Genomic DNA, 21,816 nt, shown 5'->3' with positions numbered 1-21,816 from the left:
TGCTGAGCTCTACAGCATCTAATGGGTCCAAAGCAACGTGGAGGAAAATTGTCAGGGCCACATGGAAAAATCAGAGGATGTCATTTCTCCTTCGCCTCCATCTGTGGATAATTGGTTGAGCACTAAAATTCACAAGGAAAATTTTGTTTTAGAAAGATGATAAAGAGAACAAACAAAAGACAGGAAATTAAAATTTATGTAAACATAGTGGTTCCCAGAGCAACTATAAATGAGCCACATTGCACATATAGAAAAAGGCATAAAAGTTAATACCATGTGCAGCAATACCATACACTACGTAGATACCCTGGGATGATGTTACATTTGCTACGGGACCCATCATTTTGAATGGTTTGACTTTTACGTTTTTAAAGTCTCAAATATACCATTGCACTAATGCCAGGTGGGAATAGGCCATTTACTGTTTATTTGTTTGTTTGCTTAAAAGAGAAAGGACCATTTGAACAGAATGAGCTACAAGTCATAATTTTCTCCAGTTGCAAACATGAGACAAAAGTTGTGGGCTTAGGTCTCCAAAGTTTTCTGAAGAGTTTTGCTGGGGAGGTATTTCTGTGCACTGATTTAACACTCACAAAGTGAGATGGCAGGAAGGGAGAACAGCTCTCATGTTGAGATAGGGCAGCATGTGTTCCAGTGATGAATTATAGCGCAATGGTAAGTACAAAGCTTTTCCCTAAGTAAATGTGGGAGTGTGGAAGGGATTGACTTAGCCTTGTAAGCTTCAGCTCTGAAATACCTAAACTCCTTGGAAACATGCCTTCAGCTCACTCTTCTATTTTTTGCAAGTAGTTATCCCGAGTTTGATTCTCTGCTGCCTCATGCAGTTGTTGACATCAGTAACATGGGTGTAAAATGTCACCAGATCAGAAGGCAGCCAGCATTCACCTTGCATTTGTATTCATGACTATACAAGGAAGAGGGCAGCAGCAGGTCAGGCCCACTGAGATCCACAGAGATTACTTTGTCGATGTGGGATGTTTGTGTTCTGATGGGGTGTTTTATAATCGACTCTTAAAACTGTGCTGCAACCTATTTGTTCTGGTTTCATGGCAGAGCAGACTGGAACATGGGAATTGTTGTGGTTTTCCAGGGTTTTGTTTTGTTTGTAGGAAAAGCATTGCATCATGATTTTATTTTATTATTTTTTTTCTCAAAAGATTCCAAAATTTGCAAAATGTGAAGTATTTGCCCGGAGATACAGCTTAGGATCAGAGCTGGCAAGCATCCCCTGGGCTGTCAAAGTCAGCTCACCCACCCATGCAGGCAGCTTTCCCAAACCACAGTGCAGGGGCCATGCCTGGCAGCAAGTACCCCTTCTTGCTGTCCTACAGCAGCCCCAGCCTCTTGCCCTGCCTTCTCCTTCGTGAGACCATGGCACCCATGTGCATCCATCAAGAGATACTACAAAGGACACCACTGCCTTTCTCCCACTGTGGTGGGCTGACCTTGACTGCCTGCTGGACATGCACCCAGATATTCTCTCACTCCCATTCCTCAACAGGGAGAGGAAACAACATGAAGAAATCTCATGGATCAAGATAAAGACAGCAACTGGGAGATGTTCACAAGAAAAACTTGAGCTGGATATTGGCAAAGAGTGAAATGATTGTGGGGAATTTTTTTGTGTTGTTGTGATGGGGTGAGGGCTGGAGTTTCACTCTATGTGCAAATTGTTCCCCTTAGTCAAAGGGAAAGGCAAAATGGGTTTCTCCTCCCTAGAGAAAAGGCAAATCCACTTTTGTCAGTGTTGTGATAACATTACATCATGATTTTGGAGTGGGGAACTTTTTTGTGCTGATGCAAGTGAAGTTTGTAAAGTACATGTGATGAATTTGTGTGATCTGCAGGCAAAATGTGAGCCACCAGAGTGGAAAGGATACTTCATGTAGTCCAGGTGCGTTGCTGCAGTGAAATCAGGGCTTGCACCCCTTGAGCATCAGCACCACCTACTGACACCTTCATCTGCCAGGGGTCTCTATGTCTCCTTCCTGGCAATACATGGCTATGTGGTCCCACATGGGGAGCCAAACCACCTCATTTCTCCAGCCCCCCTTCCCCAGAGAAGGTGCTCTGTTTGCATTCATCCTAGCAATAACCTTCAGGTGGTGGCTGCCCTAGGGAAATGGGTTGGAGACCAGGGAAGGAAAGCTTGGAGATCTTTCTCTGGTTAGTGGTGTGGCCTGTTTCTCACTTTTTATGTGTACTGTGACTCCTACAGTGGGACCCCAGACTTCGGTGAAGCCAAGTCCTTCATCTAATTCATAATAATAAAAAGGGAGAGTGATATACTCTTCATGCAAAAATTTAATTTTTTTCTAATTCCTGTTCAGCTGAAGCAGCTCATTTCTCTTGAAACGCAATTGAAATGTCATTAGTATTTTCATTAGCATGATGACTGATGATATAAGGCAGGCAAGTAGATTTGGGGCATAGGCTGATAAATTTTCATGACGTTTTTGTAAGACTGTGCTAAACACTTCAGAAGTCACATGCCAAGTGGTTCCAGATCATTTAAAAAAACAGAAGACTTTTTTTTTCTTTTTTTTTTTTTTTTTAGCTCCTGGAATGAGAAACAGCCACAGAGCTATACAGAAATAGCACAGGAATCCCTGGAAATGCCCAGCAGTTGCTAAACATTTTTTTCCTTTATTGAAACAGTTAATCTTCATCAATGGTGATATTTTACTGATGCATCATTGGCATTTCACATTTTTTTTCCCATCTCTGAGGATTCACATTTCTAGATGAAATGGCTCTTTTGTTTGTGGGGAGGAGCGAAATTCCTGTGGAGAAGCCCAGCTTAAGACCTAACCATAACTTAGGCTGCCTTTAGAGGATTTTTTGAGAGGTTGATCTGGATTTAAGTGATACATGTGTATAAGCCTTCTCGACAGTTTTGCTTCCAGAGCCTTTTCGCATCACTAAATGAACAATGAGGAATGGATAAACAAGAAGGGAGAGGAAATGTTAAGCTTAGTTAGTTGTCTAATCAGTCTGAGACATTTTGCCCTCTTTGCTATGAGCTAGCTTCAGACATAGATGAAGCAAATTATGCACTTGGGGTGACTTGTACTTTTATCTACTGGTAGACTATATTATTTCATTGATTCCCTCTCTACGTGCAAGCAATAACAGAGCTGTGTCCTGTAAGTTTCTATGGTTTTCTCTCACCTGTAATTTTAAACTGCAGGGTTGTTGGATTTTTTTTTAATGTTCTGTTTAAGAGGAGAAGGAAAAAAAAATCTCTTTGCTATGTCAAGCAAAAGATCCTTGTCAAGGTACAGAAAACAAATAAACAAAAAAAATATATCTAATTTTCTCACTGGTAAAAAATCCATCCTAATGAAACACAGGAAATTTCTATGTCTTTTAAATTTATAGCACATATACTTTGATGCCTTGCACTGGAGCCATGTTACTTACCATTCAGGAAGGAGTTGACAGGGCATGTTTGTGCTGCTCCTTCATTGGTGACAATGGGGTTATTTGCAATGATGAGATATTTCCCTACCCACAAGAGCCTTTGGGACAAGCAAAGATGAAGGCTCAGGGCTCAATTCATTTGCCCACATGTAGTTGTCAACTGTCATTTGAGATGCCTAGGATATCCTGCCTGGCCTCCAGCTGCTCTTGCTGAAGGGCAGAGGTCTTGCCTGAAGCCCTTTATCATATCTGCCAGCCACCCGTGGATGTTTCAAATACCTCAGGGCATTTCAAATATAACCAGGTGCCAGTATAGAGCTTACACTCCTGACCCAGGGATGCACCATCCATATTTGAGCCTCTCCTTTTGAGCAGGAGGAATTTAAACCTGAGAGGCTGACATTTGGCCGTGGAGTTTTTTGGGGGATGGATCCTCCCACGGAGATCTGTGTGTCTACAGCAGAAGATAGCTATGTGAGTTAGGTGTCACCACTTTCATTATAGTCGGTAAAAGTTTAGCCAGTAGAGCCTGGAGAATAATTTGTCTTGAAATAGAGAAGACTCCTACTTTTTCAGATGAATCATCCACTCCACTCTTTTGACTATTAATTTGATCCCTGTTACCTGTAACAGGAGCTACGACATAAAGCTCTCATGTAGAAACGTGGACTGTGGCCACCTGAAGTTAGATGAGATGAATGCCTTCTCTTCTCATATATTAATAAAGAACATCAGGAAGGCACAACTAAAAATCCAAAGATTTGGTTTTTTAGGCAAAACTCAAATTTTGGATATGATTGAGCAGTTTTACTGGACAGTTGTCCCAGTCGGAGAATACACCATAAGTGGCTTTTGATGCCCAAACTGCTAAATAAAATTCCTTTTGATTTCTTTCTCCTAGTTTTTCTGCAAAACTTGCAAGGCCAGGTGTTGCAAACAATTGTTTGAAACTAGGATCTATCCTTAGGTACATCCCTACTGGAACATGGAGTGCTGAGCAAATAAAGTATGCTGTCAACTTCATTTCAAGCATTTTCATTTGGAGAGCCTGTGCTTGGCAGTTTCCTGAAGATAATTTTTTTTCTATCATACAATGGCTTGATGAACACCTCAGCCAGGTTCAGAATTTCAGCAGGATCTGCCACTGTTAAATCTTTCCATTGTGATAGTAAAATTCTGCCACCCCAGCAAAGGGATCATAATTAAAGAAAAACTTGGCTTGCATGATCTTTGCTCCCTCATGATGATCTCTCAGAGTTTTCTAGATGCTTAAATGGAATGTATTCCCACCTTGATATACCTGGTCTTCTCTTCTATACCTGGTATTTAGTCTGACTGATGCTGTAATATAAGCATATATGTTTATCAGGAGGGAAGTTCATGGGGAAAGAACCTAAAACATTTTGTTTAGGCACTATGAAATGTGAAAACTGAAGACAAGCTTATACCAATATTATGAAGAAGAGCACTCTGGAAATTTGGAGTGGTTTCCACATAGATTTGCAGCATTCGAGTTGATAGTATAACTCCAAATGTCAGTGGTTAAAAGCATTTAGAGGTTTCCCAGTATGCTCTTTACACTGGTTCTTGTCAGTCTGCTTTTCACACATGTCTGTAATAAGTGATTTCCCTCCTCCAGCTTCTTTTCAATCTATTCTTTGTCTCCTATTTCCATTTGTTTCCCTATTTCATTCCACTTTGCACTCTTCACCTCTTTAACCTCTTCTTCATCAGTCAGATCCCTTCTTGTGTCTGTACACTCCATGGAGGCAGTCTCTGACCTTATTACATGTGGTCTCTCTGCCTTCCTTCTTACACTGCTCAAGGAAGCAGTCTCCAGCAAGAATGTTAATGAAAACCACTCTCAATAAAGTATTTCCTATATGAATTTTCCTTTGAAAAAAAGTAAAATTCAAAGGTTTTACACTAATGTTTGTCCTTGGTCAATAGTTATCCCTGAGGTTTTTAGTAGGATAAAAAAAGAAATTATGAACTTCAGGAAAAATCTAAAATTCTAAGTTGTTTTTGGTCCAGATACAGCAACCCTTGAACTATGAAAATAAAGCTGAACATTGTACTCCATTAAGTATTTTTTTTCCCCAGAATGACATCAGAATAGAGCAACAATTAAAGAACTATATACCATAATGTTAGCTAATTATTAAACTTTTGTCACTGAGGTTAATTGGCAATAACACATGATCTTACCTCTGTATCTATTTAAATAGATTTCAGTTTTCATATTGCAGTCAATTACTGTGGTTTTCAGAATGAAAGGTAAAAAAAAAAAAAAATACTCCGTATCTATTGATCTGAAATACAGAAAGGGAGAGAGAAGGAGAACGATGTATGTGCTCCCAGTGTATATTATTTTTCATCTCTGGTGCTGATAAAGCAAGCACTCATTTTAGTGATAAATCAGCATTAAAGTGGGATAAATGGACTCAGATATTAAAACAAAGCCAGCACAAAACCTTCTCAAAATAAAAACCCTCCTCCATTACAGTCTCCTAGGATTGTAGGGTATACGGGGAGCTCCATTAAGTGCTGAGATTTTACTTCAAATGCATGGCATGCTCTGAACATTTCTCATTGTATGAAGCAGGGCATAGCTTATTAGAGATAAAGAAGAAAAATGAAATGACCAGGCTGCCCAGTAGGGAGAATGCTAACTGGGATGTCAGCAGTCTTGGATTCCCTTATCAGCTTCATGCCTGACTTCAGGGAAAATGTTTCAGTCTTGTCCTGCCTGTGCCTACCACCACAACATAGCTGCCTTTGATTGTGACCGTGATGACTAGAAAGGTAGGGACGTCTCTGAAGAACATTTTGTGTATTTCTGGACTAAGTCAGATGGTGGAGATGATCACCTGGTTCTTTTGTTTTCCTTTTGTGCAATGGTATGGACAGTTGGGTTCCAGCAACACCCCTGGAATTGTTTACTTCTCGCACACAGACATAACCACAGGACTACTTAAATTGTTATAATGCTAATACGATATTTCACTTACAAAGGAAAAATATCAGCTAAGTTTGTGCATTATCCAGAAATTGCCTATTACTTCATGCATATGCAGGGTAACCTAAGCCCATATCTGGAGAAAAGTTGTGCTCTTTTTTCTCAGTGGAGGTATCCTAGCTGAACTTGTTCGGCAAGATTTTTGCTAATTACTTTGCTAACTCCTCATCTCTTTCATCACCTTTTCTATACTAGATGTGCCTGAAAAATGACTCCATCATTACACCAGCCCAGTCCTGGTGCCTCAATCATCCTCCCCCCGCCAGCAACTTGACTCTTCTGCCCATGCTTCATGCCAGCACTCTCCTACCAAAGCTGTCACTGTCCCATTTAATCTGTGATAAATACAAACTGCTCCGAACTCCATTTGCCTAGGGGATATCAGCTCTATCTGCCACGTTTAAAAATGATCATCCCTGTTGTTAAGAAAAACAACAACTCAAAACACCACCCTTGACTTTTCTCATTACTTACAGACTGAAATTCCCCCATCTGTCTTTTCTCAGCTGTTCTTGAGAAAGAAATTCTATCTCCTCTTTCCTTCCTCCCCAGTGAGTATATCCTCATCCACTATGACAGTTCGTTTCAGTTCGACTACTCATCTCTAAGCAGGTTCGTGCTCCTACTTTCAGTTTTTTTGCTTGTCTTTTTATTATTATTATTTTATTTCAATCGCTTAGAATACCTAATAGCTTTTTATGCCTTAAAAAACAGCCCTTTGGCTCTCTCTTCCACCCCAGCCTCCTGTACTCCTTCAAATGCTTTTTTTTTCCACTTCACTTCTTTCAAAGATTTTAACTTTTGTTCTTCCCTCTCTACAAGAGAAGTTAGTTCTTCATCACTGTGTGTTAAATGATTCATCCACTGATATATTTCACAGCAAATTTCATCTCTCCAGCACTAGTGGTCTCTTCCTCCCTTGATTCTCTCTGCCTCCTACAACTGTAAATTGGGAGTTTCTGCTCAACTTAAAGTTTCAGGCTCTGGGCAGAAAAAGCTTTGACTCTGAACCAATGGACAATCCCCCATTACTTAAAACCATGTCCTCAAGGCCTGGGATACTGGAGCCTCCAACTCTGAATTAGCATTTTCTTTTCCCTTGGCTTTTTCTCTCCTTACATTTATTGATTGCTGACACACTCCCCAAATTCTGATGGAAATCCTCGTGTCACATGTTTATCCCTTCATGACATGACAAATTTTCAGCCCCCTGTCCCACCCTGCTGAAGGACTGGGCTGCTGGGACGGGCATGCAGGGGCCTGGAAGAGACCAATAATAAGCACACTCACAGTCCCCTTGGTTCACTGTCCTGTACTCTCTTGGCATCAGAACTACTTTCACCAGCTGTGTTTAAACCGTTTTCATCTTTCAATCCATGACAGACTGAACTTGCAAGTGCATGTGCCTTCATCTTCCATGACCAAGTCTGCACATCCTTTATTCTGCAGTCTGCTAACTCAGGACTGCTCTGTGTTTCTGCTGGCAACCTGCAGAGGAGGATGGTAAGGAATGAGATAGAGGATTTGTGAGTCTTCTTTGCACCAATATGGGAGGAAGGGAAAAAAAAAATGCAATGCGCAAGACTCTATCTCCTAGGAAGCCTAATGTAGGTTTGAAACAGGTGGAAGATCAGCTTTTTAAATCAAATTACAGCTGATCATCTTCTTAGCTGCAGGGGCAAAGGGGATTTGTGACTCATCCTGATGATGAGCAAGATAAGGCTTTCTTAGCCTTTCCTCATTGGGTTTAGTTCTTGCATGACTAATGCCAACAGCTACATCTTTTTCAAACATTGACAGCCACCGCAGCTCCCCGCAGTCCTGGAACCCACCTCCCAAACCTGGAAGATGAGTTGAAGCCTCTACAGACAACCCCACAGCTGCATATAGCGTTAGCAGCTGCTCAGCTTGCTTAAGAGACACGTTACGAGACTTCAGGTAGACAGCAGTTGCCACTATGCAACCCTGGCAGCAAACACGATTATCTTCCTAAAGAAGTGAAGAGGAAGGCTTGCACCGCGCCTCTTGAACTCAGGCACAGAGATCCACCCAAGTAGAAAGGAATGGCAAGATGCATTTAACCTCATTAGTTTCAGTAGGGCTGACTTTGTGCAATCCATCAGTGTACAGATACATTAGGGGAACTAAACTATTTCCACATCTCATTTACATAATGGATGGGATGTGAAATGAGTCCTATGGAAGAGAAGCGCCCTGGAGGCACTAAAGTTTATCACAATATGTAAGAGTTCTTTTAGATCATTGCATTAAATTTCCACTAACAAGATAACAAATTAATTGTCTGTATTACTGTACTAACCCAAAGCGGATAAAGTGTATGATTTCAGCAGAGGAAGGCAGCTGTTTAAGACAGCTTGGTGGTTATGGGAGGAGGCAGAGGAGATTAGTGTGTCTCCCAGCATTTGCATGCCACAATGCCAGCCCTCCTCCTGCCCCTTTAAGAAATCTGGCTCTTCTCTAATCTGATGTTGGACTTGAGCTTTATTAGTGAAGTGAGGGAGAATGAGTAAATCAACTGTATCAGACAAGCCTCAGGACATCTGGAAATTGATCATTCTGCAGAAATAAGCACTCTCTGTTTATTAGCTGGGAGTTCATCACTATCGCTTCTCTTTATCCAATTCCTAAGAGATTTCAAAGCTATCATCATAGCATTAGCTCTTCTGACTGTGCTACTGCAGATAAAGATCAGAAGATCTATCTAATGATGGCTTTCTCAGTCTCCCTCTCTCTTTCTCTAAAGATATCCTGATTTAAAAAATAATAATAATAATAATAAAGAAGTAAGAAAATAGCTGAAATGAAATAAGGCAGTCTTCGTGTCTTAAATTTTTGCCTGTTGGCAATGAGAGTAATTTTTTTTTTCATTCTACAGGCATTCAGTTTTATTCAGGAGTACACATCCTGTAGAATAAAAAATCCTTCATAGATGAGGTGGAATTTGAAGTTTTTAATGTGGTGGTGGAAAAAGAAGGAAGATAAAAGGACCTGAAGCCATAAAGCAGTGCTGTACATTGAAAGTACAGTTATTTTTAAATGATAATACACGTCAAATAGAAGCCAGGAAAATGAATTCCATAAGTTAGAAAGGTAATAATATTACTTTAAGAAGAATAATTACTTTCCGTAACTACATTTATCACATAGTAATTCAGTTCTCCCTTCTGGAATGTGATGCAATGCCAAACTTTTGACTGATTTATTTAAAATCGGCATTAAGAAAAGATTCGCCCAGAGATGAGGCTTCTTCTGGTTCTTTATTCAAAATTGGGCAGTTATCAAAATGCAAATAAAATGACTAACTTACTGTTTAGATGTGCATTCCTGTATAACTGCACTGTGTATATACATCGCGCAAAAAGACTGGGAGAAAAATTTTAAGAATTTTCCGATAACAGTGGTTGGATGCATAAACAATTTAAATACAGCCCTGGATTTCCAGAAATCTGTGGGGAGTGTAAAATCCAATGCAAGGAACTCTCTAAAGAAAAATCTTCCCTAGCAGAAGCTACACAGAGATCAATTTTATCAGCTGATTTTCTCTGTTTTCCAATAGCAAATTAATATTTATTATCTCTTTTGAACTGGCACTTAGAGTTCCAGCCTGGCTGCACATTGTACTAGGTTCTGCACACAAATAAAAGAAAAGGTGGACATTGGCCAAGAACCTTTCCATATAAGTAGAAGATGAGAGAAAACAGATGAATGCAACAAGCAGAGTGAGCATGATCTAACAGTAAAGCAAGGATGGTTAATTAATCCGTTTGTATAGAGCCTAGCAAAATAGAGCTAGACCGCATTACTTGCAATGTAAGTACTTAATAGCAACAGTAATGACTAGGCCTTTAAAATTAATGTATTAATTATCAGACAGAGCTCATAAGTTGCTTAGCCAGTGAATGAAGAATTTTTTTATGCACAGTATCAGGGGACCCATAAATCTTTAAGAACAGGGCCCATTTTACATCAGTATTGTTTTGTCTCATATACAGCCTTTCTGCCAGTCTGCCTTGAACTAGAGTAGTGCTACTCCTGGTCCACCCTTTTATTTATGATCATCATTATTATTTATTTATAATCATGCCATTATTGTGTTAGGTTCTTGATAATTTCCTTCATGTGTGTCTCCCCTTGCTTTTGAAGCTGTCCTTTCCCTTTGCCCTTTTTCATTTAACAAATAATGATTGATTTGCTCCCTGCTTTGCTGGCCTATTGCTCACTTGCATGTACATGCACTATTGTCTGTGATATCAGCAGGACTCAGGAAAGTTAAGATATGAGTCTTTCAGGGGGTGAAGCAAGCTCTAAATTGGAGGAAGTGCACAAACATCAACAGAAAGGTGGCAAATAAGGTCTGAATCAGACAACCCATGCACATCACTTGTTCTGTCTCTGGAGCAGCAAAGGATAAAATACACTGGAATCACGGGCAGGGGGTTGAATTTTAAAGTGAATCCCCTCCCTCCCCTCCCCCCCCCCCCAACACACATGACAGTGTTATGAAAGATTTATTTTCACTTGATTCAAATATAGTTTGAACTGGGGAGGATCTCATAACCAGGCCTCCTAAACAGGGCATCCCAAATGGGAAGAAATAGTCCAGTGAAAGGTGATGATGCCACATCAGTGGGTTGCAGCATGAAAGACCTCTCATGCTGCAGAATGAATCATGGCCTTCTGTGAAACTCCATGGCTTTCCAACGGTACCTCCGATTCTCAGTTTGCATTTTGGTATCTGGGAAAGAAACCCTATGATTCTTCCTTATTTGCTGTTCCAAATCCATAAATTATTCCCATCCCTGAATTCAGAGGTGAATTTTGGTTATGTGAGTGCTACAGGCTGAAGAAACCAAGTGCGTAAAACAAAAGACAGATGGCTGAAACCATGATTCACCAGTGATGAGCTGCAATTGGGCCACGTAGACTTTGAAGTAATTCATTACATTTGTATCTCTTCTATAGAGGGGGGATTTTCCTCGATGATTTGTATGACCTTGCTAAACCCAGATAGGTGGTAATTGAGCAGCAACTTCTTCTTCAGAAGAAACAGAATAAAAATATTGAAAATATTGACTCACCCCAAAGGCAGTAAGCAGCACTTTGGTCTTTGACCTTTAAGCATCCTAGGGTAGTCAATAACCTGGCTGTTAGATGCTGTGCCTGCCACTGATTTTGATTTGGGAGTAGTTTAACCTTGAACCAAGATCCAAGTAACCACGGCAACAGGAAGTCGGCCTCTCCATCCAAGGAGTGGGAATCCATAAATCAAGGTCCCTAATGCAAACACTGTGTGCAGGTAGAGATTTGAGAGGATAAGTGGTTTGTGAGGGATTACCTTTGAAAAATGAATGACTGTCCCTTGATATGTTGAAGCACAGCTTCACAGAGACTTTTTTTTATCAATAGAGGTCAACAGGTTACAGCTGCATGTTTTCATACGGCTCTTTATATAGGTCCTTCAGTTTAATTAGAACCAGATGTTGAATTTATGAGGTTGTTAGCATTATTATGTACCATATGCACATGCATAAATGTGTGCGTGTATTGATACATACATCCACATATACACTTTTCTTGCCCACAGACTACATTCATGAAAAAATAATGTTAAGCCTCAAACTAAAGCACTATGGAGTGGCGAAACTTTCGTTTTGCATATGCACAGTTCCATAGTCCTGGGATCCTACAGGCATAATTACCTGGTCAAATACCTTGGTTTTTCTATGGGACATTACTTTATTCAGTGTATGGCACTCACCTAATGAACAGCTATTTGGTAGTTTGATTTTCCTCTCATTATTCAGTGTGTGACCTCATGTCTCATTTATTCCACATTTCTAAGCCTTACTATGAATAGATGAATGTTTCATGAATGTTGATAATTTTATTTTCACAGCACTGCTCTTGAGATGAGGGGTATATTATTGTTCTCATTTGCAATAGAGAAGCTGAGCATAGAGAGATTGAAGTTGAATCAATACAATTTTAGATGCTTAATACTCGATTTGGGGCTCTGGAAGAATGTGTGGCTTAATACACAAAAACTCCTCAGTATATCTCTAACAAGCCATGGCCTCTGACTGTGATTCTCTCTCTGTCCTGACTATTTCTGCTTTTGGACCCATTCTGCTGCATTAAGTCCACAGGTTTTTCATCTGGACACCTCTCCCAGACTTGCCCACTCTGTAGCCCCTCATCTCTTTCAAGATCTTTCAGCCTCCCCTGACCAGTGCACTGCTTCTCTGTCCGAGTCTGATGGAAATCTCTTCCAGTTTCTTGGACCACCTGTAGGTTTCCTGATATTTATCATTTCACACATAAAGGCAAAGGTAGGGACACTCATAGCAGCTCCAAATGCAAATGCAGGGAAATGTTAGCTGGTGCCCGGCAAAGCTGGGTGCAGCCAGCAGAGGCAGCCAACAGACACAGCACATTGGATGGGCAGGTTTCTGAGCTCTGCTTCAATATCTTCTTGATCTTCTGAGACCTTCTTCCAAGGCCATTAGGTGACTTCTTGGATCTCTGTGAGGAGCTCTACCAGATGCTACCCAGGTGCAACTCAGGAGAGCAGCAGTTGTCACCTGCTGCAGAGGATGAAGGCACCAGTCTTCTGACCTGTTCTGCTGTCCAGAGAGGTTTTCTCTTTGCCTGGAACTTGGATCAGGGACACTGGAGAGATATCCAAGGCTTGTCCAGCCTTTGGACTGATAATACTGCTGCTCTTCCACAGGGCACCAGCAGTACAGCTGTACAGTACAGGAGCATGTCAGGCATGGCTAAGTGTCTCTGGGGGCTGTGATCAAGGCCATGGGGGTACAGGCTGCTTTCTCCTCTATCCTACAAGTGAAATGGAAGTGCTTGAAGAAGACCTGACAAATCCTTCATGTCAGAAACTCTTTGTGTACCTCGTGTCGGAAACAAGGTTCCCCTCTTCAAGGTTAGAAAACCACTAGGGAGACAAGAGGTCCACCTGAGTAAATGGATTAAAAAGATATTTTCCAACAGCCTGGCCAAGCTGGTGAGGAGTGCTTTAAACTAGTAATGATGAGGAAAAGACATGGTGACCCACAATAAGGTAAGGAAGTGGTAGACCAAGCTGTCAACGAAAGGTTGAAGGGTGATGTAAGAAATCAGCAGCAAGGCATGGAGCAATGCCTAAGGACGTGTGATGAACCAACTGAGCACTTAAGGGTCAGGATTCATGACCAGACAAATGTGGGCAAGGTTGCAGTGGGTGCTTGCTATAGACCACCTGATCAGAAAGGAGATGAGGCTTTCCTTAGATAGAGAGAATTCTTATGTTCACCTCAGTGTGATAGAAGGAACAAGGCAAAAGGGGAGACCACAATCTTCTTGAAGAAATCTTATGAGATCATGGAATATGGCCATGGAGAAACTTGAGATCCAGGAGAGCTGGTTGATTTTCAAGAATCACCTCCTCCAAACTCAAGAATTATCCACAACAATGAGCATCAAATCAAGCAAAGGTGTCAGGAGACTTGCACAAATGACCAAGGAGCTACTGACTAATGTCAGAATCGAAAAGGATGCAAAATGAAAAGGTAAAACAAGAACAGGTGATCTGGAGGAATATAGAGAAAACGTCTGAGCATGCAGGGATGGGCTCATGAAAGCCAAAACCTATGTGGAGTTTAATCTAGTGAGTGTAGAAGGACAACAAAAAATGTTTCTGCAGGCACATCAACAGAAAGGAGAAAAAAAAAAAAAAAAAAAAAAAAAGAAAAAGAATAGGGAAGACTAGGGAAAATATGGGAACAGAGCTGAATGAAATGGGAACACTGGTGGCAAAGGACATGAAAAAAAACAAGGTACTCAATGTGTTCTTCACCTTGGTCTTCTTGGTCACCTTGGTAAGAGCAGACTTAAGGAATCCCAGGCCCCTGAGACTTGTGAGGAAAGAAATCCTACTTCTGGTGGAGGAGGATCAAGTTAGGGAACAGTTAAAAAAACTGAACATATATAAGTCCATGGGACCTGACAGGATATATCCAAAGGTGCTCAGGAATCTGGTCAGTGTTATTCTGAGAGTACTCTCGATTGTTTTTGAAACTTGGTAATCAGGAGAGGATCCTGAGGACTGGAAGAAATCAAGTGTCACTCCAATAAGTACAAGAAAAAAGATCCAGTGAGCTACAGGCTGGTCAGCCTCATATTGATCCCTGGGAAGCAGATGCAACAAATAACCCTGGAAACCATTTCCAAGCATATGAAGGATACAAGGAGCTGACCAGAAAGTCAGTTGAGATTTATGGTGCAAAACTCATGCCTGACCAACCTGGTGTTGCTTATATCTTTGCCCAAAGAGGTTGTGGAGTCTCTATTCTTGGAGATATTAAAAATCTGACTGGACATGGTCCTGGACAAACTGATCCACCTAAGCCTGCTTAAAAAGGGGATTTGATCAGATGATTACTAGAGGTCCCTTTAAGCCTCAGCTCTTCTGTGACTTTATGAATTTTCATGTCATTTAATTGCCAAAATCTAATGTATTTTCCCTGTGGTCCACGTACAGGCTGAGATTTGGAAAAATAAGTGATTTAAGAAGGACCCCCTTTGAAAAATGAGTGTCCGTCATGAATGTGTTGAAGTCCAGCATTGCAGAGATTGGGAAAGGTTTTCATAAGTTAGCAGAGGCACAACACCAGCTCCTCATCCTACCAGACTTTTGCTCCAGTCTCATGAGAGCAGAATTACTGCATTTTTATAAAACAGCAACTGCTAGGAATTTTCTAAAATCAGCAAAACCTCTCACTTCTACTGTAAAAAACTGACTAAGATATTTTAGCTGACTTCCCACTTGATATATTTATACTTTTTTCTTTTTTTTTTTTTTTATATACTTACAGATGTAAATACAGTATGTATAAACACATGCAAACTCAGACAAATATTATATGTAAATGGGTGTATATACATTCAGATGTACATGTATTAGTCAGGAACATATCAAATATGCAATATATATAATATTACAAAACTAGCTGTATAAATTTGAAAGAAAGACATTTGCAAGAAAGAAAGAAAAAAAAAAAAAAAGGGGGTTCAAGTTGTAAAAGAGCTTGAGAATCATTGCAAAGGGAGGAATCTACCAGCCATTCTTGCATAGCTTTTATTTCTTGGAACATCTAACCTCTTTAGTATGTTTGTACCATTCATTTATCCCATTTTGTAATCCCTGTGTGAATAACTCTGATGCCATCGCAGAATCTGTTGGTAGAAAAATGTATGACAAAGTGCTCTGTTTAAAAAAAAAAAACAAAACTCCCACCTCTTTGATGAGTTGTAAGGTAGATTTTTATTAGTAAGGACTTTCCCAAAACTATGTAAAAGTGTAATGTTCTCTAGACAGGGCATGTATGCTGAAGCTGTTACTGATGCCTGCTCCTTACTCAGACGAAACACACGTTGAGTCAAGTCATTGCAAAAGAGAAGTACGTATGTTTATGTGGAGAATATACTACACAGAGGATGACAAATAGACAATCTCACTGAACAGAGATATGAGGTGTGTCTGTCTTTAAACATGTATAAGTGTGTGTATTTTCTCACAGAAGAAAGAGTAACAATGTGGAATTATTATTCCGGTTTTCTGGTGTTTATAGAGATCACTGATAGCTCCTCCTGAAGCAGAGGTATTAGAAAATAATAAAAATCTTGATCCTTGCTAGTATCGAGACCATATTAGGTCTTGAAACCAGGCACATACAGGGAAATATGAAAATACATTGGGGTTGCAAAGACAACAGCTGAGTGTTCATCTCCAGATATTTCCCAGTCTGATTATTTCATCCATGTTCATCCAAATTTTGTTTCCTTCCCCAGGAATTGTAGGACCCCACTTAAAAGCAGACCAGACTTCACTTCACAGTAAAATGGAAAGTTCTACCTGTAACATGATGACCAGAAGGAAACCAGCAGCTGTTGACAGTGTTGCAATGCCGACTCCAGTATTATCTCTCCTACCTTCATCATCAGCAACATCTGAAGCAGGTAAAGTTGTTTCTCTCCATCCCCTCAATTTCTTCTCCACCTTCTTCCTTCCTGCACTGAACACTATGTACTCGTACCGTTCTTCTTGATTTGAGTAGTAGTTGTAAATATGCATATCTGATGTGATAATCAGGCTGTAATTTTTTTCTAACACTTTCTTATCATGATCATATCTTGGCATATCAAATCTCATTTATTCACATACCGCCACTTGTGCAATAAAGAGGATAGAAGTAGCACCAGTCCGTATGGTCTAGCAGGGAACTCTGAAGCAAGGCTCTTGGGTTGCTTTCTCAGCCCTGTTGTTCATTTATTTGAATGTTCCATCCCTGTAGTACAAACATGCTGAATACATAGTGAATAGCTAAGGAGCAGCTGAGATTTCTTTCTGCATACTTCAGTGATTTTAGCATAATAGTCTGTCTTGCAAATGTGAAATTGTCTGGGGCAATGAACAGTGATTTAAAATATATGGGAATAAATAAGCAATAGTAGCATGTTTTTCAATCAACTTATATTTGGTGCTTCTAATTGGAATCCGATTGGAAGGTGATAGCTTTATACAGTCAAAAAGTGTGCCAATTCATTCAGTCATCACCATGCCTTTTGGGGGGCATGGATAGAGAAGTTAATCTTGCATTATGTCTTAATTTCCAGTGAATGGGAAGCCCACGGTATGTTACCCTACATGCAGGCATTAGGAGTTTCTTAGTCTTGTCAAATCTCTGATTCCGCATTCACAAAAAGGTATTTGTATCATTGAGTTATGGAATGACAGCATATCTAATTATGCAATTGAAGGTGCTGTTTCAGCGTGCTCTTTTTGATTTTCCTCTAGTTTCCTCAATAAATAGTGAAAACCAGGGAACCATGCTGTAAAGTGGCTTCTATAAAGATAAGTTTTTATGTAAAAAAAAATAAAAATCAAGAGTCTCTGTTTAGCCTTTAATACTTTCCTATATATAAACTAAGGATAGATTTTTAATGCAATAGAGAATGAAAGCACACAAATATTTTATGATCAGTTTCAAGATGAAAGTGTATGTTTGACTACATAGTTCATTCTTTCCATTTTCAGAAGTCTAATTAAATTGTTGGTTTATCTGTAGCCCAGATGTTGAAATAATTTAGTGAAAACTGAAAGAAACTGTGTTAATGGGAAAACAGGACAGTGCTATGGGTTTCCTGTAATTAATGGAGAGCTCTTTGAAAATTCCTCCATTCGAATGAAGTCAATAAACTGAGCCCAGCTGTTGAGCAAACAGTCTTCTCTGTGCCATGTTCTTGCAAATGGCCTCGGGCAACTCTGAAGGGATGGAGAATGACAGGCAGTAAGATTGATCTTTAGTGCTGCAGACATACCAAAGCCATGCAGAATAAAGTCAAAGGAGCAATGGAGAACTTCCAAGACATCTGATATATCCTTGTTCAAAACCACTGTGGTGGAGTGGGTTGTTCAGCTTCCTTTAAGCTACCTTTGGAAACATATATTTTTGGTAGAGATTTCTCTTATTACCTCAGAAGTTATTCCCAGCTATAGCAATCCTCTGTGACATCCCAGCTTGGCCAGCACTCATTTTGATTTGTCTCTGCCTATGAGATACAGCCTCACTGCATCTGCGTACCATGGGGAGGGGAGAAATACAGGGCACCTGTGTGCCTTATTTAAAATGTGCAAAGTTTTTTGTTGTTGTTTTGTTTTTAATACCAACATTGCTGCTTGCTTTTTTGGTGCAGCTAGGTAGGTAGGTTGTTTCTGGAGAGTAGGGAAGAGATGGAGGAAAAGTACAAAAGTTTGATTGGACAGAAAGCAGCAGCAATGTGCAGCAGCAGCGTGTAACGTTGCACTTTGTTTTCATAGCCTGCATCTGAGACACTGTGTTTGCAGGGGATACTGCAGTGTGCCTGTCTCTGGTAGCACATGGAAAGCCTCAGACATCCATTTTCAGACAGAAGTCCAGAAATGCTGGTGCTTATCTGAATTTTCTGTGTCTTGGGAGACCAAACTGCTTCTATCTCCTATCGCACTCTATCAATCTCTCTGAAAGAAGGATTTCCTCTGTAATGGGTCCTCCCCATGGAGTAACAGAAAATTCAGGGGGGTTGTTCTTCTTCTGTCAGCTTTTTGTAACTAGTATTTCTAGCTTCTGATCACTTTGGGCTAGACTGTGCCAAATAGCTTCAGGGCTTCACAGACGCAGCACATGGCCCTGCAGCCTGGAGAGGTGAAGGGAGATAAGTATGCCCAGGCAGCAAAGTCCTCTTCCTTGTACTCCATCACCTGAAGGTTGCCATCATGTTGTATCATCTCTTCAGAGGCATATTCCCATCTTCCTATATCATATTGAGACACTACAGACAGTTACTACTCCCAACCTCATCTTCATCCCATTTAAGATGAATTTCACCAGACAGAGGTAGGGGAAAGTCTTTCTCCCAGAGCAAAATTTCCATGTGCAAACAGTAAATTATGTGCAGGAGAACAACAAAGCCTAAAAACAATGCAGACCAACTTGGGTCCAGGGTTGGGCAGAGGTCTGTCTGGATAAAATTGAAAAGATTAGTACTTAGCTTTGGTTCTCAGCAGAGCAGTATATCACATGGCAATATAGCAAAATATTTTATATCAAAGATTGCTCACCAAGAGCTTCCAGATGAGTTGATAACACCTAATGGCTCTCACTTCAATAGTGGTTTATTTTGGCAGATCTCCCTGATATTTTGTCATATGCGCACCTCATCAAATCTTCCCCCTGCAGACTCATCAGACTCCTTTCCACATAGCCTCCCTCCTCCAAATGTAGAATCAGATGTCCCTGACTCTCAACAGTCAAAATAATATTGTGTTTCCTAATATAATCTATAAAAAGTCTGACTTGAAAGGATATTACTTATTCAAGACGTGTATTCTGACTATCGGCAGGCTATATAACACAATTCAAATATTTTCTAAAGCGTGCGAGTTCAGCGGCTTGCTAGGAAGAGAAGCAAAAGCATTATTAGTAGCTTCTAACAAGCTTCCTGGGAAAGTCATAAACACCCCAAAGCATTTATGAAAGAAAAATTACTACAGTAAGCCAGCACAGACCAATTTTTTTTTTTTTTTTTTTTTTAATTGAGAAAATGAATTTCAGTCCAAAAGGAAAGGGTCTGTCAGCTTGCAAAGTTTTAGTATAGCAAGAAAGTTATCTCAACAACATGAAGGAAGACATTGGGTGTTCAGCTCACAGATTTACACATAAGAGTAGCTATCTACCACTAAGTGTGTATTAGTTGATTTCACAGAACTCAGCAGTTTGGCAGAAAGCAGATACCTGCATTTGTTCCACTCAGTCCATGTCTACATACCATTGAGCTCCATTCCATTCTCTAAGCCTGGGTATCCTGGATGTCTCAGATTACTGCAACACCCATCAGGGCTGGCACAACCAACAGGATACCTGCACCCTACTTATTTAGTATCTGGGGATCAGAAGGATGCCCATGGTCATCTCAAATGGCATTAAACTCCCATTTTAGAAATAGAAGATTCTAAATTAGTCAGTAGAATTCTCTACTGACTGTATGAAGCAGATCTCCATTGACTGCAACGGGGTGTTAATACTAGATGCCAAAATAACAGATACTAATAGATCTCAGTAGAAACATAAAATTTTGCAGATTCTTCTTTTCAAATCATTTTCCTGCCCTTTGGCTTGCTGTCTTTCCAATTAAAGATGAGAGTAATGCCAAATCTCCAGATTTCACCATGGACCCTGCAATTTTTCCTATATTTTCACTAAAACTCCCATCTGCAAGATTTTCATCACCAATTGAAAAAATTCAACTTTACTTTCTGGGAGAAAAACAAACAAACAAAAAAAAAAAAAAAACACATCTTGAACATGATAGTTCTCAAAAAGTCTTGAACGTGGGCCCTGGCAGTAGTGATAAAAAACAAAATGTGGACAGCAAATATAAAGGCTGTGCAAAATGTGTGATTTCTTAAATCCTCTTACCTGAAGCCACTATCAGGATCTGGGAGGAACCCAAAAGAGTTGAATGCTTAGGACTGGAAATATTGGGACTTTTTACTCAGTGAAGCCACAGAGTAATGGCTTTTTGCACCAGGGATCTAATTTGTTTGATCAGATGACAGAGAAGGCTCTCACGGCCACTTGCAATTAGAACTATTATATCCACCCTTTTTAGGGGTGACCTACTTGAGAGGAATTTTGTGCAACTAATTAGATTTTTCCCTAGTAGTTTGGACATTTCCTTTCCTTTCTCTTTTTCTTTGCTACCAAAATGAGTGCATTTCTCTTTTCTTTTGTCCTCTGTGAATCACAAACTGTAAGTGGGTTTTATTTTTCTTTTTGGTGTGGGGAGTGGGTTACATATGGAAAATGTATTTTGTTTTGTAATTAATGAAAACCAGACTTTGGGAAGTTGGCCATCTAGGTCTTTATTTATAAGACAGCATATGTCTCTGTTTTGTTTATGACTCACTCCTACTTCTTGCATTGTAACTTGGATTTGTTTATGCAAGCTCTTTGCTGAATCCAAGCAACATGGTGGTATAAGAGCCAATAATTTATGTTGTCCAAGAGGGGAGGACAGTAAGTGATGTTTGTATGCTGAATCTGTCATAATGAGCAAGGGAAGACTCTGCCACTTGATGGCTTCTGGTTATCTACAGAAAATGCTACAACAGCAACTTTATTTTAAACTACTGCTAGAAGATTGCCCTGTTAGCCATGAAGGGAGTGATAACCCCCAAATGAACCTTTCTCAACATCTTGGCCACTCTGGAAACTTCAAAGATTTCAAACCCAAATGCCTGCTTGACAGTCAGGTGTAAATTAAGTTTGCAAGTAGATATGGGCTGAGGTTAATTTAGTGGGATGTTTTACTGAAAAGAAATCATGAACTCTATCATTTCTTTTCCAGTAGCGCAGAATGGATATGTTAGGAGTGAAAGAGTGCACCAGTTATTACAATAACAGAATTAATACATACAGTTTCACTCACAAAAGGGTACTTACTTATAATCCACATGCAAATCTTGAACTCTGAACAAATGCCATATTTGTTAAAGGACAATGAAACAATTTAAGAAAAACAATCAAGGTCTCGTGTCCTAAGCAAAGGCCCAGGAGCCAAGAAATGCTGGGTTCTCTTTCCAGTTCTGACAGTGACTCACAATGTGACCTTGGCAAGAGACTTAACTGCTTTGGATTTCATTCAGATCTAAAGTAAGTGATCTGAACCAGGCAGGAGTAAGCTTACTTCGAGGGCCATTAAAGTCAATTATACAACTGATAGTTTCAGCTAGTTTCTGC

The 21,816-nt window shown here is 40.1% G+C and overlaps 1 protein-coding gene across 4 annotated transcripts in view; it reads left to right on the top strand.

Moving 5' to 3' along the window:
• SETBP1 (SET binding protein 1) overlaps positions 1 to 21,816 on the top strand; it is a 269,874-nt gene that overhangs the window by 245,114 nt on the left and 2,944 nt on the right. For all 4 annotated transcript variants that reach the window (XM_084503657.1, XM_084503655.1, XM_084503656.1 and 1 more), the window contains one exon: positions 16,328 to 16,495. In XM_084503657.1, coding sequence (XP_084359783.1) covers positions 16,328 to 16,495 — 168 coding nt within the window. The remainder of the gene's footprint in view (positions 1 to 16,327; positions 16,496 to 21,816) is intronic.

Source organism: Aythya ferina, assembly GCF_964211825.1.
Source record: "Aythya ferina genome assembly, chromosome: Z".
Lineage (NCBI taxonomy): Eukaryota > Metazoa > Chordata > Aves > Anseriformes > Anatidae > Aythya > Aythya ferina.
Note: the sequence above shows the minus strand (reverse complement) of the source record. Positions and strands in the feature narration are given on the sequence as shown.